General features: G+C 46.9%; 1 protein-coding gene across 3 annotated transcripts in view; it reads right to left on the bottom strand.

The window, feature by feature from the left end:
* The window catches only part of NDUFA10 (NADH:ubiquinone oxidoreductase subunit A10), a 28,161-nt gene extending 466 nt beyond the window's left edge, over nucleotides 1–27,695 (bottom strand). The window contains exons 1-11 of one of the 3 annotated variants that reach the window (XM_064433400.1): nucleotides 27,572–27,695; nucleotides 27,511–27,541; nucleotides 26,507–26,675; nucleotides 25,874–26,089; nucleotides 25,686–25,772; nucleotides 24,654–24,775; nucleotides 23,107–23,186; nucleotides 19,393–19,447; nucleotides 15,791–15,876; nucleotides 9,749–9,857; nucleotides 1,433–7,206 (exon numbers count right to left, since the gene is read on the bottom strand). In XM_064433400.1, the coding sequence (XP_064289470.1) occupies nucleotides 7,096–7,206; nucleotides 9,749–9,857; nucleotides 15,791–15,876; nucleotides 19,393–19,447; nucleotides 23,107–23,186; nucleotides 24,654–24,775; nucleotides 25,686–25,772; nucleotides 25,874–26,089; nucleotides 26,507–26,675; nucleotides 27,511–27,541; nucleotides 27,572–27,618 (1,113 nt within the window). In that variant the 5' untranslated portion in view covers nucleotides 27,619–27,695 and the 3' untranslated portion in view covers nucleotides 1,433–7,095. Of the gene's footprint in view, nucleotides 1–1,432; nucleotides 7,207–9,748; nucleotides 9,858–15,789; nucleotides 15,877–19,392; nucleotides 19,448–23,106; nucleotides 23,187–24,653; nucleotides 24,776–25,685; nucleotides 25,773–25,873; nucleotides 26,090–26,506; nucleotides 26,676–27,510 lie in introns of those variants that run through there. The other 2 variants (XM_064433401.1, XM_064433402.1) reach the window with 2 other exon arrangements.
* Between the last annotated feature and the right edge of the window lie 217 nt (nucleotides 27,696–27,912).

Raw genomic sequence — 27,912 nt, 5'->3', positions numbered from 1 at the left:
TCAGAACTCTGGTCACCCCCCTCAAAGTTCGGAAGTGCCTCGTGGAATCTACAGAACATTAAATACTCTTTTTACAGTGGAATGATAAAACTTACAGGAAAATCAGGCCCTCAGAAAAGACTGAGTTGTGCAGCTGAAGGACGGACTGCAAAAGCCACTATACAAACCATAATATATGTATGAAAATGAGGCCAATGATCCCAGCACCACGTTCCACCTGGATTCATCCAGCTCCTCCCAGCCTGAGTAAGATGGCTCCCCTAACTGTATCATGGAGGAGAGGAACTGAATCTCATTCCAAAATAGGTACACACGTTATTAAATATACGAAACACTTCATGCATGAGATACTGAGTTAATTACCACATTAAATTAAACTGTTCAAATGAAACTGCAGATTTAGCCTTCAAGAGCTGAACTTATCTTCATTAAAGCAAAAACAGTATCTGCCTGTCTTCATCAGCAAAGTCAGGAACCACTTTTTGATGGAAAACCCAAAGATTTCTGAAGCCTTTACCCAAAATTGCAAGGACCCTGGGACCTAAGCAGCTGCCTGTGAGTCTCAGTGCTGAAGTAGCACCCTTAGGGAGGTACTGGCCACGACCTGGAATGCCAGAGATGGTGAGGTCCTGGTTCCAAAAGCAAAATCCATCTCCAGAACATCCATTCCTACCTCCAGGAACCAAAAAGAAATGGAACAGAACACCTCTGAGCCCCAATACTGGACCAGAGAAGCAAAGCACCAGAAAAAAAAGCCAATGAATTTGGTGAGAAAGGCTGAAGCCAGCAAAGATGCTGTAATAAAACTCTTCCTTTAAAAATAAGCTATCTGCTGCCAGCCTCTCCAAATAATTAAGCACAGATCATCCGCTCTGTCTCCAAACAAACACTGGTTTCACACAAGACCCCAGACTTGTCCTGAGGATTTTTCTTTTCCAAAAAACCATGTAAGAGGATCCTGTCAGGGACAGCTGCCCCTGCAGAGAGAAGCAAGATGCAGTCTTGATAAAATCTCTACTCAGGCCACAAAAATGAACTATTTAATAAAAGATGAAGCCTGTTGTTTTGAGGAAGGGGAACTGTGTTTATATTCACTTGAATGTCAAAAAACAAGACACTTCTTTCCCTAAAAATTAAGCTGACAGAAGACCTGACCTCCTCCACGAGACACTTCCCACCCTGCCTTGTCACAAACCATTTGTGATCAGTTTTTCTGAGGTTTTTCATTTAATGTCTTGTCTAAACATCAGCAGAAACTACACAGTCCTGTTGAGAGTTCCCCCCACTGAGCAAAGAGGAGATGGGAGATGAAAATAAATTATTATTACTACCTCTGCCCCACAGATTTCCAGCAGTGAGCCAGGGAGGACATGAGACCTCCTGTGACACAAAAACAGCTCTCCCTGGTCCTCTCCAGGCAGCACGTAATTGGCCCTTTGATACTTGAAGAGATTCCCAGATAAGTAGATTATTAAAGCAACAGGAGATCTCTGGGAAAATACAGCAGTTTACAGTTTTGTTTCTGGGTCCATCTGCCCTCTTTAAAAAGCTACAATATCAACGCCAACAGAATTCAAATTCATTGTCCAAAACAAATTCCCTGTGTGCCTTTGGTTAAAGACATGCAAGACATCAAAGCAAGTGTTATAAGTATTCACCCATAACTCCATCATTCACAGTGGGCCTTGGCAAAGGCAGGAGAGTTTGGGGATTTGTTACAGCCAAGCTTTCAAAACAGCCAAAAAAAAAAAAAAAAAGGGAAGAGGGAAGCAGAGTAAACAACTCCCATATTACCTAGGAAGCAGGAGGATGGGAATTGATGCTCTGTGCACAAGCTGCACAAGTGACACAGGCCACTTTGCCAAACTCTGCTGTTCAAATCCCACGTTTTCCAGCTGCGACTGCACTAATGGAGCTGCACATTGGAACGGATAGGATTTTGCAGAGAGGAGTGGTAGAAGCACCAGGGAAGATGTGGGGATGCAGGGCAAGGGATAAGATGTGCTAGTTCTGGTCAGGCTGGTGCTCCAAACTGCACCCAGCTGAAATTCCCAGGCTGGCTCTTGGCCAGCACAAGGGCAGGGATGGAAATCCAGGAGCAGCCCTAAGGCTGCTGGGTTTGTCTAGGCTGGGCAGCCTGGCTGCAAGAGATGATGGGAGGGAGATAGGAAAAAGCTCTATGGGACTTGCCAGCAGCTGAGACAACAGAAAGGGACAGAATATTCACCTTCTCTTGCAGTAAAAGCTCCCTGGAAGTGCCCCAGGCCAGGCTGGAGCACCCTGGGATGGTGGTGGAAGGTGTCCCTGCCCATGGCAGGGGGGCTGAGATGAGATTTAAGGTCCCTTCCAACCCAACTCATTCCACAATTTTATGATCACAGAGGTCCCACCAGGCAGCCCCAAGAGCTCCCCCACATTTCTGCAGCAGGAGGCGAGGCTGAGCCAGGTCACCAAGGAACAGATTTTTCCACTCCATGGAAACTGAGTGAGAATGAAGACTTGGCCTGCTGCATTACACTCTACAGTGCCCAAAAGTTGGCAGTGAGGATTATTTCCAGAGGGATGAGATAAAATCCACCACACAGAGCACAAAACTCCTGAAATGAGCTGAACCCAAAGGTAGAGCCAGCTCAAAGGCATCAAACTGCTCAATTTTAAAAGAGCATCAGGAAAAGAGATGAAAACAAGACCATCTCATCAGTTAAATTAAGAACCTGCCACAGAAGTGCCTGTCAAAACTATAAACATGATGAAAAGCCCTATAAAGTAGCAGAGGCTGTGGAAGAGCAACAAGCAGCTCCAGCCAGCTGCTTGCTCCAGATCATTCCACACCAGGCACGTGCAGGTAGAGCTCTGGAGAGCTGTAACCACCTGGAAAGGTTGTTGAGGAGGAGCCTGCCTTGTTTTCCAGCCTTTGGGGAACAAACAGAATTACCATTATTGCCTTCTATTCCTGCTGATAGCTGGGCTCCACAGCTCCAGAAGCTCTATAAATAGCCTACTTGGAGTAGCACTGATCAAAGAGCACTTAAAAGCAGAGTCATTGCTCTGGGAGCTCAGGCTCATTCATCAATACCCCGGAGCTGTTTAGAACAGGCACAGTAACAGCCCCTTCCATCACTGCTAGGAGGACATGACTGCAGGAGAAATCCTCACTTCCAAAGGGCTGACAGTGTTGTAGGCACACAGCTAAAATCAGAGAGAATCTAGGACCATGGAGCTGCAGATATTGGCTGGATTCTGGAAGGGTTTGGTTCCTGACCACTCATTATTCCTCCTTCCTCCTCTGGTTCCTCTCACAGCTACACACAAGGAGGCTGCACCCAGGTGGGGTCAAGACCCTCCTCCCAAGTGATAAGAGGAAACAGCCTCAAAATGCATCAGGGGACCTTGAAATTGGTATTAGGGAAAAAATTCTTCATGGAAAGGGCTATCACCCTTGGCACAGCTGCCCAGGATCCCCATCCCTTGAGGGATTTAAAAGCTATGTGGATGTGGCACCTGAGGACACAGGCTGGTGGTGGTCTTGGCACTGCTGGGTTTAAGCTGGACTCAATGATCTTCTCCAGCATCAGTAATCCTGTGCTCCAGAGCACCAATTAAAGCAAGGAAGGGGAACAATTTCCCCTCCAAACACACATCTGAGGTGTGCATGGCTTGGTTCCCAAAGGCCTGGCACAGATGTTTGGTACAGCCTCACTCCTGCCATCCCTTACTCAAATAAAACCCTCAATGCTGTTAACATCCATCACAGCCCAAAATACAAGAGCACCCAAAAGTTTCGCTAAATTGAGGCTAAAACAATTCCAGTTTGCTGGAACTGTTCAATGACTGCTGTCCTGCCCTTCATTCATTCACTAAAAAACAGACAAAAATCCTTTAGAAAGAGAAGCGCCCCTAAGAGGATCAGTTATCCACTAGAGAGTGCAGGGAAAAGCCAAGGAACTAATCCAAGCCACACAGCACAGCTAAACACCTCAAACTAGCTCTACTTCTCAGTGTAAGATCCATGGAGATGCTACCCCTCTATTAAATTATATTCCAATTAATTTTAATTTAACAGACATGTACCCTGGGGATCACATCCCGCCACAGGTATGGCATTAAGAGGAGTTTGAGAAAGGGGGATGTGCTCCCACATAAAGAAGTGTTTCCTTTCACAGAGACAGACTATCAAGATGAAAATGGATTACTTTAATGCCAGTGAGATTTGACTGTCTTTTTGATTCACAGAAGCACCCAGTGCCTGGGACAGCAGGGCCATCACCTAAAATAAAACAGACACAACCACCAAACCCAAGATTTGAGACATTTACAAGGTCTGTCAGGCTCCTTCCCTACTGCTTCTGGGATAGATATCCCTGCCAACTGTCCATGATACTTTTCAGGCCAAGCAGGGTGGAAAAGCTGCCTGTTCCTAAAGAGGCGATGCTCTCACACTCTCCCCATATGGACAGGATTGGTGAGAGCAGAGGAGAAGTGGGAAGGTGGGAAGAGGAGCAGATCCAGGTATCCTTGAGCAACAGCTCTGTCATACCCAGGTTTTTGTTATTCCTCAGGTTGTGTTGGTCTTACTGATATCTAGCTAGGCAACATTTTGTTACTTTAGAAAGGGCTAAAATACTTTTGCAGAGATAAAACAGAAAAAAACCCATGAAATGAAGCCTCTTCTAATTTATTGTGGGTCTGTTTTCATTCCTTCCTGGATTCAAGAGCAGATAGGGCTGGGCATTACAGCTGTCAAACACCTCCTTTAAAAACAGAATTAGGAAAGGAGATCTTGATCCTAAAAAGAATGAAAGCTTCATCAAGCCAAGAAAAAAATGGCAGGAGAGAACAGAAGGTTCTATCAAAGGCAGCAGCTATGGCAACGATCGCAAACATGGAGAAGGAAAGATATCCTAAGCTCCCTGCTCCTGCAAAGGCAAGAGTTGATCCTGCTGTTGATCCAGACTCTGGCTTTCTGAAAGCTCAAGTATTCCTTTTGTAGCTCTTTCAGGAGATTGTTATGTGAAGAGGGCACTGCACTCTCAGCAGAGATGGGGAGCTAAGGGCCCTGCTAACCCTGTGCTTGCCAGCAGCCACCTTCAGTCCCACAGCCACCAAGAAGGGCCAGAGCAGCTCATGGGCCCCTCAAACCTGGGGAGCCTTCCCTTAAGGCCCTCCCTTTGGGGCTGGCTGGGATTTCCTACTGCAAACACAAGCTCTTCCAGCACTCTCAGTGTTGGGTTGTGGGACAGAGCTGACTCATGCTGCAGGCTCACCTTCCACCACTCACAGCTACTGCCCTGCAACCACCTCCAACATGCAGGCATGGCAGACATTGGAGGGTTTTCCCTCCTAAGGCTGCATCCTTATGGAAAAAAGTGATGAAAAGCCTGGGAAAAGAGTGTGGGATTCCCTTCCCCTCCATCCTGGTTCCCTCTTCTCTGCTTGCTGCTACACAGGACTGCAGGACCCTGCCAGCCACACATTCCCAAGCCCTGGGGCAGGAGGGAGGAGGATGAGGAGCAGGGCACAAAGATTAAGTCTGGCAAGGCAACTGAGCTGTGCAGCTGCTGTGGAAGGAGCTGGATTGCACCTCACAGCAGCAGCCAGGACTTTGATCTGCTCAAGCTTTCCTTGCCTCATGCTCAGCATCCCTATATTACAAAAGCAGTCTTCCACCAAGGAAAACAGGGAGGGAATTAAAATGAGAGCCTTGTCTTACCTTTCCGTGGCACAGGACAAGGAGGAATTGCCTCACACTGCCAGAGGCCAGGGTTAGATGGGATACTGGGGAGAAATCCTCCCCTGTGAGGGTGCTGAGGCCCTGGCACAGGGTGCCCAAAGAAGCTGTGGCTGCCCCTGGATCCCTGGAAGTGTTCAAGGCCAGGCTGCACAGGGCTTGGAGCAACCTGGGATAGTGGAAGGTGTCCCTGCTCATGGCAGGGGGTGGGAATGGGATGAGTTTTAAGGCCCCTTTCAACTCAAAACATTCTGTGATTCTTTGATTCTCCAAATTCCAGCAAACAGCTGCACTTTTATGTACATAGAAAAGCACACGCACGTCAAAGACACCGTTTTTCCCCACTCCAGGAGATGCAGCAGGAGTGTGAAGTACACCAGCACATTATTTAAGTACACTGATTCCATTAAACAGAGCCATTTGTTTTCATCTTCACTGCAAACACATCTGCCTAAGTGCTCCAGCTCTCCAGCTTCACAGGGTGCACAGTGAGTTTGGAGCATTATCCCTGGGGATTGTGTGCACTTGGAAGAAAGGCAGAGAGATACAGCAGTTGTTAAGGGGGGAAAAAAAGGGTAGTCAAGCCTTTACTAGTCTGACAGTTCCTAAAATAATGTTGCTCCCCTGAAGAATAAACGTGCTTATCTCTGATCTACAGAACCTGACTGAAAGGTTGCTTTTCCCTTGCCAGAAGAGCGTCTTTAGAAGTTTCTGAATGCCTGAGCAGAGCTGCTGGACCCTGGCAGAGGACTTCATGGTATAAGAAGGCTGCAGAAAGCCACCTCCTCACACATGAAAAGAGCCCTTACAGAAGAAATTTAGAGGCTATACATTAAAAAAAGTGAGTTTCAAGTATTCAGAACTGTATGTGGCCATCTCATTATTTCACAGAAAGGCACACATGCTAAAATCTTGAACTCTGAAGAGCGTTCCTTTCTCCTCCTTCTTGGTTGCTTCTAATGAATATTTTGAACAAAACCCAGCTTCTACCTGGAACTTGTAACTCCCTGAAAACCACCATTATTAGGCAGCATGAATTGTGTGCATGGAGCTGTGAAAAGCACAGCAGTTTGCTGCCTATTGGAGAGATCAAGGATTTATGAGTAGTTACAGGGGGAAAAAATCCCCTATGCAAATCATTGTATTTATGTGGTAAACATCATTACACCAACTTTAAAAGCAAGCATTTCCCACAAGGAAAAGTTAAACTTCCGTAATTATCCCATAATTAAGCCTTTACTTACAAGTCAGCCTAAAATTTTACTTACAAGTCAGGCTAAACCCTTTTTCTTCAAATGCCGAAGTGGCAGCACAGCTGTGACCATCCCTGCACAGCCATGGGCAAGCCAGGGGCTGTGATTCCTTCTTTACAGACCCAACAACCTCCCAGCCCAAATCTGGATGTCTGGAAGCTCATCTGCTCTCTGGGCCTGTGCTGGATAGCCTCTTGCTCCATCACCTCTGCACAGGAGCCTTGCCTGAGAAAAAAAAAATCAGCCCTTCATTTGCTAAACAAAGTTGGAAGGTAAAAAAAAACACCAGATCTTCAAAGTTTCAGCACAAAGAATGCAATCCTCAGGACATTAAACAACAGGTGGGGCTGGCTTTGTGCTTTCCCTTCCAGTAGCTGATGGAAAACAGGAAATCTCAGCATCTTTTGCATTGTGCACCATCCCTGTACACCCCCCACACCACTGAAGGATTACAAGTATCCAAGCATTTAGAAGAGAGAAAATTAGTATTAATGTAGCCTAAATTTAACAGAATACTTCCTGAAACAAGCAACTCCTCCTGATTCCAAAGGACATTATCACTTTCCACAGCACTTTCCTGAATCAGGGCCTATAAACAAGACTGCAGAAGGGAGATTATATTTTGGCAGTGGTTTCCCCCCCCCCCCCCCCCTCAGCTTCAGCTGTCAACTAACTGGCACTGAGCAGAGCAATCCAAGAGCACAGCTTTCCTTCCCAGGTACCCATATTCCCACTCCTAAGCATCCCTTTGCTACATCTGCAAGGCAAGTCACAAATTTCTCCTGGCAGCCAGTTACTGGATGAGCCAGGACATTCTCAGTTTCCTGCCAGCACAAAGAGGCATGTGCTGCTGTACAGCCAGAGGAAAAAAGGCTTTCAGAAGTCTCACCCCAGGCTCTCAGCACACAGCACCGAGGTCACATCTAGCTGTGTGTCAGGCAGCCTCAGTAATTCCCAGCTCTACTGCAAAGGGACATCTCAGCCCAAAAAAAGCCCTCTCATCTCAGGGAAGAAAGGCACAGGAAGTGCAGATGGATGCTGTGTGCTAGAGACAAGTCATGCAGCAGATCCTGCTCAAATCTGTGCTGCACAGCACAAGTAGCTCTTGGAGGGAAGGGCTCCAAAAATTCCGAGTCTGAGCTTCAAGTTTTGGATTTAAGAATGTGACAACAAGGAGGAGGAAGTTCTGAGAGCAATTTCTCAGCTGGACTAGGGAGTTTTCAAATCCATTAGATAACCTCAGATGCTTTCTGCTGCTTTAACCTTTAGCTTCAGCCCCTTTTACAAGCTAGAAAGGTCACATCTCAAATGAGGCAGAACAGTGTGAACCCAGGAGTCTCTTCACAACACAGCCAGTCGAGGAGGAACAAATTATTGGAATAGTGTGTCTATTCTAGAAGAAAACATCGATAGCTCAGTACCCAAACAAGTCCATAAATCTGTAGCTTACATTTTAGTCTCAGTAAGAGACTGTATACTACCAGGAAAAGAAAAATTATAGGGTTTGGATTATGCAAATCATGGCTTCTAACAATTTATATCGTATATTCCTCCCTTTGTCTTCAGGATTGCCTGAAAAATAGTAAGACATGGTGGCAGAGAAGATTTCAACCCAACTGGAAAACAGAGGCTCAATTGTAGCTTTGGCCATTCAGTATTAATTATCATCACCTCCACAACTTCTCCAAGGAGCTTTTCCAATACCTGGGCCTTAGGCAAGCCCCATGTGGGGGGAGAAGACCCCATGCCAGGGAACCACTGAGCAGCACGAGGGCAGAGCTCCGGGGGGATTGGAAGCTGCTGTCTCCAGAAGCAGCAAGGCAGGAGCTAATTAAAACCTTGTGTGGGAGCCTGCATGAGGTGTATGAGAGCACTGGGCACAACAGGCTTTGGATGTGTGCCCACGTGCAGAAACACTTTATTTAAAGCAACAGCACTTTGGGGAAGCGAGGCAGCATTCATTCCTTCTCTAAAAAAACACCCCCTCTCTCAGCATTCAATAAGGAGTCACCATGGGTTTCCAATTTTCTTGTTTGAGTTAAGGGACTCTAAGATTTCAGAGGTCACAGACTCATCAGGGCACAAGAAACAGAAACAAATGAAAACCATTTATCCTTCAGTCCACATCTAAAGACAAAAAAAAAACCCCAAAAAATGAATCGGCTTATGAAACAAACCATTTGCTTCCTTATTCCTCTTGGGGGGAAGCTAGACTTCAAAAAAGGTGAGGATTTGGGCAAAATGCACAAGTTCCCAGTAGCAATTGGTGGGAGGGTGGCAGGCAGGGTGTCCCCAGCAGCAAGGAGCCCCCTGGCTGTGTCCCCAGAAGAGAGGAGCCCCCTGGCCATGTCCCCTGGCTGTCCCCAGCAGCGAGGGGTGCCCTGGCTGTGTCCCCAGCTGTCCCCAGCAGCGAGGGGTGCCCTGGCTGTGTCCCCAGCTGTCCCCAGCAGCGAGGGGTGCCCTGGCTGTGTCCCCAGCTGTCCCCAGCAGCGAGGGGTGCCCTGGCTGTGTCCCCAGCTGTCCCCAGCAGCGAGGGGTGCCCTGGCTGTGTCCCCAGCTGTCCCCAGCAGCGAGGGGTGCCCTGGCTGTGTCCCCAGCTGTCCCCAGCAGCGAGGGGTGCCCTGGCTGTGTCCCCAGCAGCGAGGGGTGCCCTGGCTGCGTCCCCAGCTGTCCCCAGCAGCGAGGGGTGCCCTGGCTGCGTCCCCAGCTGTCCCCAGCAGCGAGGGGTGCCCTGGCTGCGTCCCCAGCTGTCCCCAGCCCCACTCACCGCCCGGTACTCGTAGTAGATCTTGTCGTACTCAGAGCCGCCAATGGTGATCTCGGGGATGAAGCGCGGGATGGACACGCAATCCAGCACTCCAGTCTTGTCCTGGACACTGAGGAGAAAAGGAGCACTCAGTTCACTCCCTGCCACAGCAACAGCCAAGCATTGTACCCAGAGAAGCTGTGGTTGCCCCATCACTGCAAATATTCCAAACCAAGCTGGATGGAGCTGGGATGGAGCAACCTGAGCCAGTGGAAGGTGTCCCTGCCCATGGCAGGGGGTGGACTGCCAGGGCTTTAAGGACCCTGCCAACCCAAACCATTACAGGATTCATTATCATCATTCTATAATTAAAGAGCTACTTTTCTGTAAAATAAAGCTTTCAAAGATTTGGGCTGTTTTTCAAACATTTATCCTTCTCCTTACAAATCTATGATGTATTGCCCCTCATCCTTGCCTCCAGTTTGCTCCTGCTTCTCCATTTCCCCTCCCAGGTTCATCCTCCTTGGAGATGTTCCATCATTCGTGGGACCCTTCTCCATGAATCCCCTCTGGCTTTTTTGCTTTCTATAAAAGCAGTGTAAAAACCAGTGGTTTTACTGAATGTCACATGCTACCTTGCTAAATTCCCATCCTAAATGGACCAGTACTGAGACAGTGAGAGGGTCTGGAAGGAGGCAGTGCCTCCAGCGTTCTGCCTTGGAATACCTGGAGGAAGCTGCAGCAGCTCCAGTGATGGATCTCAGGATCCACCACTCTGCACACAGTACCAGCACTTCAGATATCCCGAATTTAAAATGCCTGAGAAACTGCTAGAAATCCTCCTGCTGCCTGTGCTTATCCACAGGCCGACAGTGCCACCTGCACGTGGCTGGCAAAAACACATCCCTTTCCAGCCAGCACTGACCAAACCCTAAATTCAACACCAGAAACTCTGCAAATTGGGTTGCTTTCAGTGAATTACATTTCTCAGCAAATACTGACATGCACATCAAGCACATGCCCTGAGCAAAGCAAAGTTCATCATCTCTGAGCAATTATTTTTACCCCCAAATCATAAATTTTGTGACCTTTCCTCCCAGCAGTGAAGAGCTCCAACAAGTGAACTGGTTTGCTAACATACCCTGATATTTACTCTGTAAATTATCCCACTACAGACAGGTTTGTGAGGGAATACAATAATCCAGTCAAAGTTCAGAGGGGAGAAGGTGAAGATAAATGCCCTTTTCCAAGATCAGGATCAACACCAAAGATGCTTCCTATAAACTATAACAATATTTAACTCCAACAACATTAAATGTGTATTGCATGTGCTGGAAGGCACAAAAGGGAGTCCAGGCAGATATGAAGCATAACATCACACACAGAAATAAGGTTCTGTGGTCATCCCCTCTGCAGTGAATCCACTCCTTCCCGAATCTCAGCCAAGTGGCCATTTGGAAAGGAAAATTCCCAGGTACAATTGATTTTACTTAAGGCCAAATGACAAACTTTCTGCTCCCAAAACTTCTTTGCACAAGAAAATAATGAGAGCTACTGATGGCTTCTCCATGTTCTCTGCACCTTCAGAAATAATTTGGAATACTAAGCAGAAGCACACACAAAGACACCTGCCACAACAATGTCTAACCACAAAAATCACAGCCACTTGCCAGGACTAATTCCCTGCTCAGCAGGAAGCATTTACAGACACCTTTTACGTTTCTTTCATTTTTGTTCTCTCCCCCAGCAGAAAATTATCACTATTTTTTCTTTTCTGACCTTTCACCAGACTTTCCTGAAGGAGCTCTCTGCATGCAGCACCTTGCCAAAGGTGCAAGGTCGGGTAAGGGAAGGAAACTGGTTAGAAAAAAATAAAATAAAACCAGGCAACCCAACAAAAAACACCTGAGTTTGCATAGCCTGGGCTGTGATTTCTTAACATGTGATGTTGGCATAGGCACAAAAACTCAAGTGACAAGAGAGACCTAAAAGCATTCACTGGCCTAAAAGCCAACACCACAAAACCATTCCACAAAGTTCTATGTTGATAGAGGAAATTAATATCTCTCCTTCTGCCAAAGAGACTCCAATTCCCTCATTTAGCCAGGCAGAACAGATATGGCATGGCCAAGGTGAGGCACAGCCACTCCTTTGGTAAGCAAACACATCAACACCAAGAACAAAAAAAAAAAAATCTGAAAAAAGCAGGTCTGCAAGAAAAGGGGAGAAGGTGCAACAACAGCTCTTCAAACCTACAAAAGCCACTGCAAAGAAGAAATCACAAAAGAAGTGTTTCAACTGCAGCAAAAAGATGGGGTGGACAGGACTTGGCACAACCTGGGATACTGGAAGGTGTCCCTGCCCATGGCAAGGGGAGGGATGAGATGGTCTTTAAGGTCCCTTTCAACCCAAACCATTCTGGGATTCTATGACCAAGGTGCTAAAGAAAATAGCTTCTAGTGCCAAAAGTGTTACAATTAATAGTTCATGAGATTTTTGGAGCCTCCATAACATAAGTTTCAAAGCCAGGTCCAAGACGTCTCTTGCCAGCCCCTCTAGTCCTGCTGTTTGCAATCAGACATTTAATCAGGGACACTTCTTCCCCTTGCTAGGCAAAGCTACACTGGGAGCAGAGCTGCAGGCTCTCTCTCCCTCACTGCCAGACTCTGAAGGAGCTGCAGGGACAGGTCAGATTTAGCTGTGCAGTTGTCTGAGGCAACAAGGGCAGCAAGTTCCCCCCTCGAGCTGATAAATAACACAGGCAAGGCCGCACGGCCTGCAGCCCCTCCTCCCAAATGCATTCATTGTGCAATAGGTGTAGACAGACAAGTGTCACTGCGAAGGGCCCAGATGCAAACACGCCTGAGACAGTGCAGTGGCAGCAGAGGAGCTCCCTGAGACATTTTAAAGCCAGAATGGTTTCTGTTGGGCTTGGCAGCTGCAGAGGAAGGGAAAGTGTGAAGAACATCCTCTGAAGACACCTCCAGCTTCCAAGCCACAAATGCAGCTCTTTTCAACCTTTTACCAAGATCCCACAACCTTATTTCCTCCTTAATCTTACTAATTGGAGGAAAATAGCTACAATGTTACTTTGGACACTGCTTTAAAGAATACTTTCTGTTACAGTTGGTTGTGCTTGGGGGACACCAGTCATCAGCTAAGCCATCATCATCGAGTTTCTCACTCCCCTTCTCAGAGAATAAGGCAAAATTTAGGAAATTGTCAGGCTAAAGATAGTTAATAAGTCAGGGAAAGAGAAAAAGAAATAAGAAAAGCCCAGAAGTGATGCAAAGGCCATCAACAGCCTAATGTCCAGCCAGTCTCTGAGGAATCACCACCTCCCAAAACTGCCTCCTGCTTAGGAATTTTACTGACATCATATGGTATGGAATATTCCTTTGGCCAGTTGAGTCTTGTTTCGGCAAGAACCCCTTGTGTGAGGACACGAGGCTTGACTTCATTTTCATCAGAAGGCTGATTTATTATGTTATATATTACACTAAAATACTACATTACAACTATACTAAAAGAAACAGAAGAAGATCAGAAGGCTACAAAGACAAGAATAGAACAGGAATGAATAACAAAAATCCTGTGACTGCTCACAGCCTTGGCACAAGTGGCTGTGATTGGTCACTGATTGAAAACAATCCACATGAACCAATGGAAGATGCACCCGTGGCATTCCACAGCAGCAGATAGTTATTGTTTACATTTCTTTCCTGAGGCTCTCAGCTCCTCAGGACAGGAAAAATCCTAGCAGAGGCTTTTTCACTAAAATATCATGGCAACAGTTGAGGTCAGCAGTCTTGGCTGTGTCTCATCCCAACTCCTTTCCCAGCCCAGGCCTGCTTGCTGTCAGGGCAAGGCAGAGCGACACAAGAGATGGCAAATATCGCCCACGGGCTGGGCTCACTGCTTTGATTAGCTGCATTAATCACTCAGAGGCCCTGCCGGGGTTCCCATGCATTACACCCTACACATGTGCAATACAAAGTCCTCCTCAGCCCTGCTCACCCTTCCCAGGCCTCCTGGTACAAGCTGAGGGTGGAAGAGAACAGCAGGGCTGACAGCCCCAAGAGCCAGGAGGTCAGCAAAGGAAGCAACTGCAGATGGAAAACCAAGCAGGGCAGAACTTGGATTAGATATCAGGGGAAATTTCCTCACTGGAAGGGTGGTCAGGCATTGGAACAAGCAGGGGTGGAATCACTGTCCTTGGAAGGGTTCCAGAGCCATGTGGGTGTGGCACTTGGGAACATGGGCTCACGGAGGGCTCGGTGGTGCTGGGAGAATGGTGAACTCCATGTTCTCAGAGGGCTTTTCCAACCTAAACGATCCTAAAGAGCTGTTGGAGCCTGCCGGGAACACCCAGGAGAGGGCAGCATGTGCCTATAAGCAGAATCCAGGACCCTGCAGGAAAACTGCTTTCCAAAGGAACAACTCACACAGGCACAGGACACCTGCTCAGCTGTGGGGAACACAGGCTCCTTGGGCATTGGAAAAAGGGAGAAAAGCATCAACTTTAGGGGCCATGGACTCACACCTGGGTTGGGCATTGAATCCAGCACACAATTCCAATATGGCCAACCTGCAGCAGGTTCCCTGCCTTTCTGGAATTACCATGGGGGAAGATCATGCCCAAACACACACTTTCACAAAGAGGCTGTTCCCAGGCTGCCCGAGACACTGCTCAGGATTCCCTCACTCAGCTGAGTGAAGCATGAGCTCAGGATTGGCTCAGGATGTGTTGCACCCCTTTATCCATGCTCTGACAGCCCAGCACAAGAAAACATTCAAAAGCAAACTGCAGGAATTGAGCTCAATGCTTAATGTAGGTCCATTCCATGCAGGGTATTTTATGATTCTGTGGTTTAAATGAGCAGCTTATTGCATTCTGGGATCTTCAAACAACCCCACGTTTTTGCCAAAAGACTAAATAATTTCTTATTACCTACAATGACAAGAACCTTGTGCAGGAGACTTCCCCCCTCCAAGGTTCAATGAAAAATTGACTCCTTAAAGCAATTTATTCCCTTCTAAAACTGTGAAATAGAATTTTCATACAATATTTAACACACTTCTCTAATTGTAAGGTTTCCTTCAACTCCCTCCTACTCATCACAATTAATAATCCTTTCCTAATATCTGCACTAGTAGTGTGGAGCTACAGGAAAACAAGTAACTTATTTCCTCATTCAAAGGAAGTCTGATTGTGATAATTCTTCAGGGCCTAAGTCACCAGATGTTATCCTCCAACTACTACACAAAGAAACCTCATCTTTGACACATAAAATGCACCCAAATCATGACTTGTTCCTCTCAGGCACCACCCAGAACTGCTCTTCTGCAATCCACCTTCACTCCTTGGTAGAAAAACCATACAATAGAAGCATTATTTCTATTTTTAGGAGGTATTTAAAGTAACAGCACAGAAAAGTAAAATTAAAGAAATATCAACTCTGCAAAAAAAGTTTAACTTGCTTCTCCAATGCCTGTCACAGAGACACAAACTTAGGAGTACATGCTCAGTTTAAAAATCTGTGTTTCTATTAACCTGTGAGATGACCAGGAAATAATGAAAATTATATAACTCCTACATTTTGTTTTAAGAATGTAACTATACTGAAATTTCCACCTGCACATTCAATATGAAGATGAAGTTGCAGCAAAATGAGGAGCCTGTCTCATTTCTGGTATTAACAGCCTTACAAATGCAGCTATATTCTTTATATACATATTTGTATTTTATATAAACAAACGGACAAATTAAATATGATGCATTTGCAAAGAATTATTAAAGCAAATTAAATTCTATTCCAACAAGTTATTTTCCAGTGTCTGAGTCTGATCTCTTCCAACTGGGCAGACAAGGATCTTTGACAAAAAAACACTCTTAAACTTGTCTGGAGCCTCTTGTCTCAACAATCAGCAGCAAAAATGCTACATCACATTCCAGTGCCAAGCACCAGTATTACAAAACATAACCCCACCTTTAAAAACTCATGGCTTTGACCGTTTTCCCTGGGATTTGATTGCTCAGTGGCTGGAGAACATCACACTTACTAAAGTCTCAAGTGATGGAAAGAAACATCATCCTGCTCCACCCATGGCCCCTTGTCAAACTTCAGGTACTCGATGTCTTCAATTACCTGGAATCAGAAAAGAAAGCTCACTAAGGGTCCAAAAACCAATGAAATAACCAAAACAGGTTATTAAACAAATGAGAAAGGCTTCACTGCTAAAGCTGTAGTAACAAGGCAAATGCCTAGAGATAACATGATCATCTTCCAGTTCTACTTCTGAGGCTGTGGCCCTGCCAGGAGCACTGGGCACACATGTGGGGGACCTCCTAACACCCTGTGCTTTCAGCTTTGGATGGCAGGGAATCAACTGGCTGAGAGGTGTCTTGTGGCCAAATTCTTACCAGATCCAAGACATGACTCCTTAACCTGCCACTGGGGCTGAAAAGCCAAGAAGGTACAACCTCACCCCTAAGAGAAAATGAGGAAGAAATGGAGGTAAGTCTAAATTTAACTCCTTTTTGTTACAAAAATAAAGTGTGGTCGGTTTTAGTCCCAGAGAGGCTCAGTAACACATTCTCTGAGACAGGCGGGGGAGCACATGTGGCATCTGCCTCAGTGCTGTGTGGTTCACAGCACAGAAACAAAGGCACACTTCAGGCTGGAAAACTCAGGCCTGCAGGAGCTGCAGTGATGAGTCCAAGGGCTCAGGATTTCACCAGCCAGCAGGACCCATCCGTGCATGAAAGGAAAGGTAACACTCACAGCTCATAACCCTTCAAATAAGCAATGCCAGCTCAGCAAATCATTCCTTCAGCATCCCCAAACTTATCAATCCCTGGTTTGAGCTTCACTTACAGCCTGGCTCCATCAGAAAACAGATCTTTGCTGCTCCAGGAGGTAATTGCTTATCACACCTGGCTGCCTGGAGCTGAGGGAAACCTGCCCTAGTGTCAGGAAAATGCACTTCAGGTGCCTGATGAGATGGAGACAGCACCTCAGAGCAACCTGGGAAGGAGTGGACTCTTACACCTCCAAACATCCCTTTCCAGAGACCTTTTCCATGGGGAAAGGATAAAGCTGAGGTCATGACCAAATTCCTCATGGCACATTGTCAACCCACTGATGGGTGAGCACATGTCAGCAATGAAGTGACAGAATGATAAACAAAAAAATCCTTGAATTCTTTATGTTAAATGCACTGTAATTATTTCCTGCAAACATTAAATCCCAGCTACTACTACTTAAAAAAATGATAACCAAGTGCTATTACAAAGTAACTTAAACTATAAACATCTACTCTTATCAGTACTTTCATGGTAACAAATAATTATTTGGACATGAGTGAATAAACACTTTTGAGGCACAAACCGCTGCAACATAACTCCAAGATAAGAGGAAGAGAGGTGTAAATTAAGTTAGTTCAAACAACCATTATTTCTTTGAACTATTTAATTGACAAGCTGAACAAAAGCAATTCCTTCTCCACTCCACAGCAAAGCTATGGAAATTCTCTGAACCTGGTAACAGCACTGATCAGAGTTGCCACAATGGGCTCACAATACGCTACAGGGGGAAAGGAATCTGTATTCAAATTAGTTTTGCTCACTGTTACCATCACATCAGAAGATCTCTCACCCAGCAGCTCCTTAACAATGGCATCAGTTTCCCAACCAGGACAGAAGAACAACTTTTTAATTTATATGGAATGACCTGGCATCCACCCAGGAATTATCAGCAAATATGCAAGGCTTTAAAAGAAATTAAACATACAGCTAACTTTGTATTCCCAGTTTTACCCTCAAGCTAAACAAGTGTGAAACATCCTAATGAAGCTCATTTCAGCACTCGTTACCCCTTCAGCCACCACAACCAAAGTTAATTACAACAGGAAACCCCAACTGACCTTTTTAGGACACTTAAAAAATCGTTTCTAAGCTGTGTATGTGTGCTCTGAGCAACCCAAAAGTTATTAAACTATAAGGCCATAAAAAAATTCAGCTCCCAAATCCCTAAGCAAACAGATTGGAGTGGGCTAATGAACACTGCTGTCTGTCAAGAGGATACACCTGTGTAAACACACACCTTACAAGCCAAAGCCCTCCTGCCAACCCTCATTTCCAAATTTCTTCTGTGTCATCCCAAAGGGAAACTGAATCTGAACAAAAAAAGGGGAAAAAACAACTGAATTCTTCCAAGTATCAGTATCTACCACCAACAACCAACAATGACAACATCATGGGCTGGATAATCTCACAGGGTCTTTTCCAACCTTAATCATTCTGTGGCATTATACTTTAACTTCCAAATAATAATCCTTCCCAGATTTGTCCAAGCAAATTAAGGACTCCACTGGTGCATCTGATGACCCTATTTAGAGCAATGACAAGATTGCTGAGCTCAGGAGAGTCGCTCCTTGAACAATAAGAGCTTTAGACTGACTTTAAACCCTGATTTAAAGGATTAAAACCAAATCTCTAGCAATGGGGTTTACTACAAAAAAATCTAAGAAGGAAACAACCTGCTTTATTCTGACCACTTGGAGATGTGTCCAAAGAGGAGGACAGGGAAAAAAAACCAGGCATTTAACCCCCATTCCAACTTTTCCTTTAATTCACCAAGTACCCATTTTGAAACACCACAGCTCTCAACTCCCATCCTTGCTTCTATGTTGTTATCCAGAAAAAAATAAATTAATTGCTCTAGATTCTCTATATTCACATCACAACCTCAGCTTTTTTGGTCATTTTAGCCTGATTTTTTTGTGTATTATTTCTGTTTATTATCTGCTGTCACACTGAAGCCACCAGCCCTTTTTTAGGGGTATAAACCCACACTGTCCCACAGGCCTACTGGTTATTAATGATAACCTTTATTATCAAGTGCAGGAGCACCCAAAAACCCATCCACAACAGCAGAGTACCCAGAATGTGGCACGCAACCCAGGTCTTATAAAGGGAACCAAAAGGCCTAGAGACAAGCAGCACTGCACCTATGGGGGAAAATGGAGTGTTAATTTTAGGACCAGGGAAGTCCTCATCAATATTTTCTGCCTCACAGAGCCATATAACCAGAATATTGAGGGACACCTCAGGCAAAAATGTAATTTTAGTCTGATTAGGAGCAGTTAAATATTAAAATGCATGCTCTGAATATGCTAATAAGCTTAATGAGGTACAGGCTACCACACACATGTACATATTACTCAACTCTCTGCCAAGCTCACACTGCATGCAACATAAGAGGAGAGGGAGTTTGGGCTGTATACAAGTAGGGTTAAAATTTCACCTCATTAGGATGAAGACCCAAAAGCCCTTGGAGACAGCCCACAGGCAAGTCTCTTCTCCCTCCTCCCAAGTGGACATGATTCCTTGGCAAGTTTCCATGTAGGATTGTTATTATCCAGTTAACATCATATTACTGTTATTAACAGACATCTATCCCTAGAACTGAAATGGGCCCAAAACCTGTCCAGAGTCTCAAAAACCTTGGTGCTCTTTCCCTCAGGAACAACAGCTAGAGAGGAAAGTTAATACTGGTCAAGCAAAAGGCTTCCGTTACCCTGCTAATAACCCTCCAAGAGGGGGAAAGTTCACTGAACTAAGGGAAATCTTTTAAACTTACTCCCAGAAAAGCAAAACTTACCTTCTCCACATCCTCAGCTGCAGTTGCTGTGTACTGCAGAACTTCACTGCTCTCACTGGAAAGAACACAGAAAATGAATTTCCCTAATAAAACCGCTCAACCCATTCTCCCCCTCACTCCAAAAGGAACAGAAATGAAGTTAAAAGGCATAAACACTGAACCAGAATCATTGCAATTGTTTAGACTGCTCCTAGCTATTGCAATAGAATTCCTGTTACAGCTGTGAGCTGCTTCTTTGCTGCTGGAAAGTTGCTTTTAAAGGGCAAATGGCCTGGATATCTACGTTAACTTCAGTTGGGAAAAAAAATTTTAAAACCACACACGTGAATTTGTTTTCATTTAATTAATGTGGATACTTGCCCCTATTACAACTGCTCAATCTACTTGAAAATAAGTGACATTTTCAATCTAACCCAAAACTGTGGTAGATTTTCTTTTTTCCACGTGCATGACTAGCTGTGAGTCATCTCAAGAGAAGAATGCATTCATTTATCACTATTTACTCAGGCTGAGCTAGCTGAATGAATACAAATGCAGGCAGCATGATCTGCAAGTGTAAAAACATTTTTAAAAGGTAATGTTTCCTGGTTAGAAGATTGTTTTTTTAATCAGCCAGCTGCCTTCAGAGAAAAGGCATTTACAGAGCAGAACCACAACAGGAGTTCCTACACGAACCTTTCATGCTGCACATGTTCAGCCACATTCAGCAATAGCTGTTTCCAGCTGGAAAACTTGGAAGGCCCTAGAATAGCTGCCCAATGTGGACATTAAATCAAACATCACACAGCAAAGTTTAGGAGCATGGAGAAAAATTCATAGAATCCCAGAATGGTTTGGGTGGGACAGGACCTTAACGCTCATCCTGTTCCACCTCCTGCCATGGGCAGGGACACCTTCCACCATACCAGGTTGCTTCAAGTCCTGTAGGACCTGGCCTTGGACACTTCCAGGGATGGGGCAAGCACCTGGAGTAAGAGATTCTCCTCAATATCAGCCCAAGGGAGAGGTCAGCCTTCAGCAGAGCTTGACACCAGCAATTGCATTAAGGATGCCGATCAAATCACTTCATCCCATCTCTTGATTTGACTCTGCAGATTATCAGGGCTTCATTAAGAGAAAACAGCTGCTCAGTGACTCTGCAGATTATCAGAGCTTTCTTTAAGAGAAAACAGCTGCTCAGTGGAAGCAGGCTTGGATATGAAAGAGAACATTACCAATCTTAAGGCTCTGCTCCAGGAAAAGAGAAAAATCAAACAGAACCCAAACACTGCTCCAAATCACCAGGCAGTACCTGCCACAGCACCCAGCTCACAAATCTCACTACCAATAAAACCACTAAAGACACTCATAACAAGTCAACTAGAAAGAAAGAATCAATTTTAAAGCAAAAAACCACTTGAGGCAGCATCAGGATGCTCCAGTTAAACAGCACAAGATAACACTAGTTTTGCCCAGTAACAAATTGCTTTTCAAGGAACAAGGAAACAAACTTCAACATGAAAAGCAGCAGGAGTTTGCTCAGCAGTCCATAACAACTCTTTTTAGCCTGTTTGTACCAGACTTTGGGCATCACCAGGAGTCAGGGAATCAAACTCGGCAGACTAAGAGGTAACAGCTAAGCATGAACTCAGCCCCCTGCACCCCTGCCAGCAAACAAAGTTAAGGCAGCCGTGGCTTCTGCATTTACCCCAGACAGAGCTGGATCGACACACTCCCAGCCCCCCACAGGCAGGGCACGGAGACACAGGTCAGTGTGACGGTCTGCTGGGAGCCCATCCCCTGCCAGGACGTCCAGCAGAGGGGGTTTGCCTTACAGGGCACAGACCATGCACACACAGAGGGCGAGGAGGTGAAACCACAGCAGGATTCAGGACTCAGCCTCGCTGAACACCACATGTGGGGCTCGATCTGCTCCAGAGAACAAGCAGCAGCTTACTCCCCATCACTGACTGCAGCAGTTTGCCCTCAGGGGGATGACATTCCCAAGGCTCCCCATTCCCTTCCAAGAGCCATGTGCTGACTCTGGGGACACAGGGAGGCCACTGACCACCTGTGACACCAACAACCCCTGCCTGCATGAGTGACAAGCTCAGTATCGAGTTACTCACTCCAGCAGCTGGCAGAGCCACCACACTGATCCACCCGGGGAGACAGAGCAAGCACCAGGGGGACACAGGCAGGCTACAAAACACCTGGGAACCTACTCTGATTTCTATCAGCCTCCTGCACACACCAGAACTTACACAGTTAATTCATCTGATACCCTTTGAGAGTTTCTGTCCCAGAATTATGAGGGACCATAATTCTGCTTTTAGATTTTTAGGACAATTTTAATTTTCCTAGAGCTCTTTGATAAGAACTGGGAGAGCTGGCAAGCTCTGTTTCATCCCAGGTTTACAGGGCACATGTTTTTGCTTCCCAGCTAGAGGAAGCCAGGGGAGCCCAGCAATAGACAGGACACAGGGAATGGCTTCCCACTGCCAGAGGACAGGGTTAGAGGGGATATTAGGAAGGAATTGTTCCCTGTGAGGGCATTGAGGCCCTGGCACCAGGTGCCCAGAACAGCTTTGGCTGCCCCTGGACCCCTGGGAGTGTCAAAGGCTCTTGGGATCTCCTCTGGTCAAGATGACCTCAAGATGAATTAAAAGTCTCTTTTCCCCAACCCAGCTGTCGAAGGAGGAGTCAGAAGTCTTCAGCTGTAGTTCTCAAGATTGTTTATTATTTCTCATCTAAAACATTTTCTGTCTGGCCTGCCAAGGTCTGTTCAGCCAGTCAGTCTGAGGCACGCTGCACTGCCCTGAGGCGATGCTATCTTTTTATACTAAAAACGATGTGTACTTTATTTAGTTATTTTCCAATACCTATCATCTATGTTAGACTGTGTACCTCTACTCTAAACCAATCCAAATATGCTAACATCACCCAGAAGATGGAGGCTAGGAAAAAGAAAGAAGAACAGAACAACACCCAAATTCCTCCATCTTGTCCCCTAGACCTCCATAGTAAAATTCTTCAAAACTCCACTTTTCACCCTGTGCCAACTACTGTTATGCTACTTAAACTTTTGTGACTTTTAGTTCCCCACACAAGGTTGATAATTTGCTCCATGGGTCAAGATCGAAATCCCAAGTGTCTCTGGCTTCCTGCCAGGGCCTCCAAGCCCCTGCCAGGATTTTGAGCCATCCAGGGCACCCAGAGGGATGTCCTGGGTTCCGACACAAGGCCAGGTCCTAGAGGGCTTGGAGCAGCCTGGGACAGTGGAAGGTGTCCCTGCCCATGGCAGGGGCAGGACTGGATAAGCTTTAAGGTCCCTCCAACCCAAACCATTCTGGGATTCTGCGACAACTGAAAGGACTTTTTGAGGAGAGAAAAGCCCCAAAGCCTTCCAAAAAGGCCTGAGAAAAGCTTGCCTTGCATCACTCTCTCCTCGGGTTGTGCAAACACACACATCCATAGCTGTGGCATTCTGCACACCACTCCTGAACCCATTTTCATCTTCCAGCACTGGCATCAGGCTTCTGGGATGGCAGGGGTTGACCACACTCACACAGGTCTCATGCTGTGAATGCAGCACCCCTTCACTAGGGCACAGTACTATACCCTGCAGCACGAGGAGGATTTTTTCACATGATTTGTTGATATTGGCAGAGATTTTGAGGTCTGCACACATTTTTGCTCAAAGACCTAAAAGGCAAAACATTTTGCTTTGCTAACCTGATTGCTGGTAGGAAGGTCTTCTTGTAAGCATCCTCAATGCTCTGGAGATAGGAAGGAGACACCTTTTTCTCATATGGCTACAAACAAACAAACAGAAAAGCTGTGAAATTAACTCTCTATCTTTTCCCACCAGCAGAGACTCCAAGGTTTGCTCCACCAGCTGCCAAGGGCTCACTCTGGGATAAGCAGTCAAACATCCAAGTGAACCACAAGCACATCAGTGAAAGTTTCAAAGAATTAAGAGTGTTATTTGGAGTGTTTGGAATTCCTTACATGCCATGAAATACCTAGAGTAGCCCCCAGCTACCCAAGGACTGATTCACCCCTGCTAACTACACATTCCAGGGGGTGTAATCGCCACCCAGAAAACAGGAGAAGACTGTCTGAGTCCACCTTTTCCATAAGGAGGCCAAAATTGCACCTATTCCCAGTTTCAGACAAGGGCATGGGCAAACAGCCACTCCAAACTCCTGTGAAATTCCATGGATCTCATCCCTGCTGTTAAGCAGCTTGTTTTCCACACAGTGTACTTTCAATGCCACATTTGCATAACACCAGGAATTTCTCTGATCTACCATGTGTTCCCCAAACAAGTCCTACAGAGCTCAGCACTGCCACTGACCCAAAAAGTCACAAGCTACATCAGCAATTTCTGTCCAAGGGTTTCAAAAAATGCCACTGATTTTCATGCTCAGAAGAGCTAAGAACTCACAGGCTCCCCCCAATACATTAAGAGCTCCTTAACTGAAAACTTTTTTGTAATAAATCAAAGCTTTCTTTTAATCTATCATGTTTTCCAGAGTTAAACTGCATTTCCCATAGCCTTTCAACAAGGCAAGACAAACGTCTTTGAATCCTCATAACACATCTACAAAGAGTATCAAAGAAAGAGGGGGAAAAAATCCCCAAATTACAAACCTTACTTAGATTAGTCATTCCCCAAAAGCACCCTACAGCTTCCCTGAGCCAAGACTAGCTCAATAATGCAGTCAGCCAGCAGTGATTTGCTGGGTTTCAGGGAATTAAGTGAACCTGCTGACCCCAAGTGACTCACACATGAACCCCAGCACAGGTGTGAGGAAGCAGTCAAGTGGGAAGCAGGAGCCAGGGAGCCCAGCTGGGCTCCTGGCACTCAGGAATAATAAATATGTAATCTCTAAGTGCATTGCAAGCAACACATCACCTGCCCACAGCTCCTGAAGTGGGAGCTACACAGCCTGGTATAAAAATTCACCTGCTCTTAAAACAATTTCTCATTCCACAAATGAAAACATATTGATGCAGTCACACAAAAAGTTGATTTTTGCTTTTTTTTTTTGGTTTTTAAAGCAAGCATATGAGAATACCCAGAGAGTAACCACCACCACCACCCAGATCTGACACCTCAGAGGACAAGCAGCTCCTCAGGGGCAGCATTCAGCAGCAAACCCCACAGGACTCCCACATAAAGTGTGATTACAACAGACATTAGCAGGCAGCAATTGTGAGAGACAAGTAACAAAAAAGACAAGAGATAAATAGGCAACAATCAGAGATCAAATTACCTTGCCCTTCTCTTGAATCCTCTTCTGCACCTCTGGGACAGGCACATCTACATAAATGACCAAGTGAGGTGGCAGGAACTCAGAAATGCTGATCTCCTTGATCTCTTTGTAGTGATCAAGGCCTGTGTAAAACATAAATAAATCACATTCCCCACATCTGTATTTGCAGTCTCTTCTGGGCTCACAGAGCAAGTTTAGGGTATGCTTTTCCCCAAACAGAATTCAGGAAGGACACAGAAAAACTATATCCAGAGGAGTTCCATGCACTGAGGTCTAAGAATCTAAACCCAGTTGTATCAAAGAGGGACTTCATTCCTGACTCAGGTTTACAGGAATCTCAGCTTTTTCTCCACCATTTAGAGACAATAAGCAGCAGTAGCTCTAATCAAGATGTTTGCTCCCTAAGGATTCCAGTACAATCCAAACTTGGATTTTGTATTAAATTGCAGGTTGCTGGGCTTTGCTACCTCAGCAATGCAGACAGGTCATTTTAATCAGCTCTCAAAGCCATCCAGTAACTTACAGCAGGTGGCAAAAAACAAAAACACACCTCTTAAATCCAAGAGCAAAAACAGGAGGCAGTCAAGAAAGGAGCAGCCAAAAGAACAGATTTACTAAGAACAGGCAGCAACAAGAGCTCAGTGCCTGTAATCCCAAACCAAATCACTCAGGTTGGGAGGAACATCCCCAAATCACCCAGTTCAACCACTCTGCTGGGAAGTCCACCCACAGCACTCTAAGTATCTCCAGGGGGGAGATCCCAGGTCATTTGCTCCAGGGATTGACTCTCTTCACAGCAGAAAAAGGGTTTTTCCTTACAAATGAAACATTTTGCATTTCAACTCATGCCCTCTATCTTCCATCCTCTCACTGCCACTGAGACCAGACTGGCTCCACCCAGCAACATACAAACACTGAACATTTAAAGGAATCCCTCCTTCCAAGCAGGAATGTTTTGTTTCTTTTTAAAAGTAAAGTTAACTGAGAGAGAGATTACAGCCAAACATCTTCCCTCTGCTGGCAGGAACTCACATCTCTTGTGCACATATCCCTGCTTTAACATGGCATCCAGGAACACGAAGTCGCTGTAGGGAGAGCGCTCCAGCACCACGCCTTGGCCTGCAAGGGAGATCAGGCTGCAGGTTATGCAGAACAGGCTGCAGGCTGGACCAGGAGCTGCGAGGCCCCTTCCAGCCCTAGGCACTCCACGAGTGCCCCACCTGTGCTGAGCAGGTGCTCCAGGGCGTCGGCATACTGCAGGACACGGCTCCCGAAGAGCCAGGACTGCAGGCGGTACGAGTGCCCGTCGGGGGCCTTGGGGTCCGTGTAGAACTTCTCCAGGCTGCAGAAGCCATGGAACTTCTCAGGCAGCAGCTTCCCATCCCCTGAGAGCCTGTCCTGGTAGTGGATGTCTGCCTCAGGGAAGTACTTCATTCCTGAGAAAGAGAAGGAAGCCACAGCAGGAATGGGATGCATTCATCTGCGGCAAACGCCTCCCGAGCTGCTCCTGGAGCAGCTCCCAAACAGCCCCAGCTCCTCTGCCCACCGCAGCAGAGGGCAATGATCCCAAACCCCGAGCTCTGCCCCTGCCCAGGGAGAGCAAAGCTGTGCCAAGCACACCCACGTGGAAAGCCCAGGCCGCCCAGGAGCACAGTGAGCACACAGACTCCATTAGCACTGAAGCCTCCCTCACACAGATCCCCATCCCAAACCTCACCAACACCACCCACAGCCCCTCCCCGCTCCCTCCAGCACTTCCCAGCCAGGAACTGCTGCCCTGCTGAGCTTCCTGTGCGCAAGAGCCACGACCAAACCCTGCCAGCTCTCAGGGAGGCAGCCAGGGTGAGGCATACCCAGTTTGTCTGCTATCTGCTGGGCCAGCTTGCCCTTCCCAGAAGACAGATTCCCCTCCACGGTGAAGACTTTGCTGTGCTCTGTGAACTTCTTGCTGGTCCTTTCTCCCAGCATGTAGGCCAGCCAGCCATACTGCAAGCTCTGCTCAGGGCTGGTGTGGATTCTTGCCTGGAGAAAAACCCATGGAAATCAGCAGATTTGGGGGGGTTCTTCAGCTGAAAATGCTGTTCCTTCAGACACACACACAGGACACACTCTTATGCATCTAATACAGGGATTTTTTACTCTGTAACCTTAGCACTGCCATTTCAGCTCAGCAGCTGCAGCACTGGTTAGGCTGGGAAGTTGTTTATGAAATTAAAGGCTGAGAAGACGGAAAACGTGGAAGAATTTTCAGTCTGAAGGCCAGACATACAATACACCCAGAATTCCCAAGAGAGAGCCCACATCAGACTTCTGCTTGTATTTTCTGTGCTTTTGGACACATAATAACACTAAATAAACTCTCAGGAGAGTTACAGCTTCATTTCAATACAGCTTAGTGGGCAAAAGCTTGGACTCGGTAACCTTGGATGTCTCCTCCAGCCTTAACTATTCCCCGATTTCTGAGAGGTGCCAAGAGGGACCCAGGTGGGCTGTGGGGCTGAAGGCAGGGCCTTTCTGAGCCCTGCTCGGAGCCTGCCAGAGAGCCCGGTAAGCACTGCACAAACCTCACTCCGAGCCGTGCAGTGACCGCCCTCACACAGCGGCCTTCGCTCCTATTTAACACTGCTGAACACTCCTCTCCTCGCAGCACCCCTGCCCACAGCCGCAACCGAAGGTCACCGCACTCCCCTCCGCGGCATTCGCTCCGGTCTGCCTCGCACTCCGCCGCCTCTCCCAGCTCCCTGCCGGGAGCGTCCCTTCCCAGGGAACAGCCCAGCCTCAGCCAGAGGCATCTCCGGCCCCAGCGGGACAGGGCCCGCACGCACGCACGCAGCCCTGCCCAGCCGCCGCCACTCACCCGCAGCAGGCCGGAGCCCGGCCCGGAGCCGCCCGGCACGGCACTGCCCGGCCCGGAGCCGGCCCGGGCGGCCGCGGCCCGGCCGAGCCGGGACACCCACAAGGACATGGCGCTGCCGGCCGGAGGCGCGCGGCGATGACGTCAGGCGGGAGCAGCGGCGCGCCGCGGTGATGAAAGCGCCGAGGCCACGCCCACCGCCACGCCCCTCCCAAAAGGCCACGCCCACAGGCCGTGAGGGCTCCGGGGGAGCGGGGACCGGGACAGGCGGGACAGGGAGAGCGGGGACCGGGAACGGCCCGGGATAGCGACCAGGGGGGACAGGGAACAGCCTGGTCAGGAACGGCAGCTGGAATAGGAACAGGCAGGAGCCGCCCAACCGAGTTAGGAGGAGAGGGGACAGGC

The sequence above is a fragment of the Passer domesticus genome, chromosome 10 (assembly GCF_036417665.1).
Source record: "Passer domesticus isolate bPasDom1 chromosome 10, bPasDom1.hap1, whole genome shotgun sequence".
NCBI lineage: Eukaryota > Metazoa > Chordata > Aves > Passeriformes > Passeridae > Passer > Passer domesticus.
The sequence above is the reverse complement of the archived record's forward strand: the minus strand, read 5'-3'. Positions and strand labels throughout refer to the sequence as shown.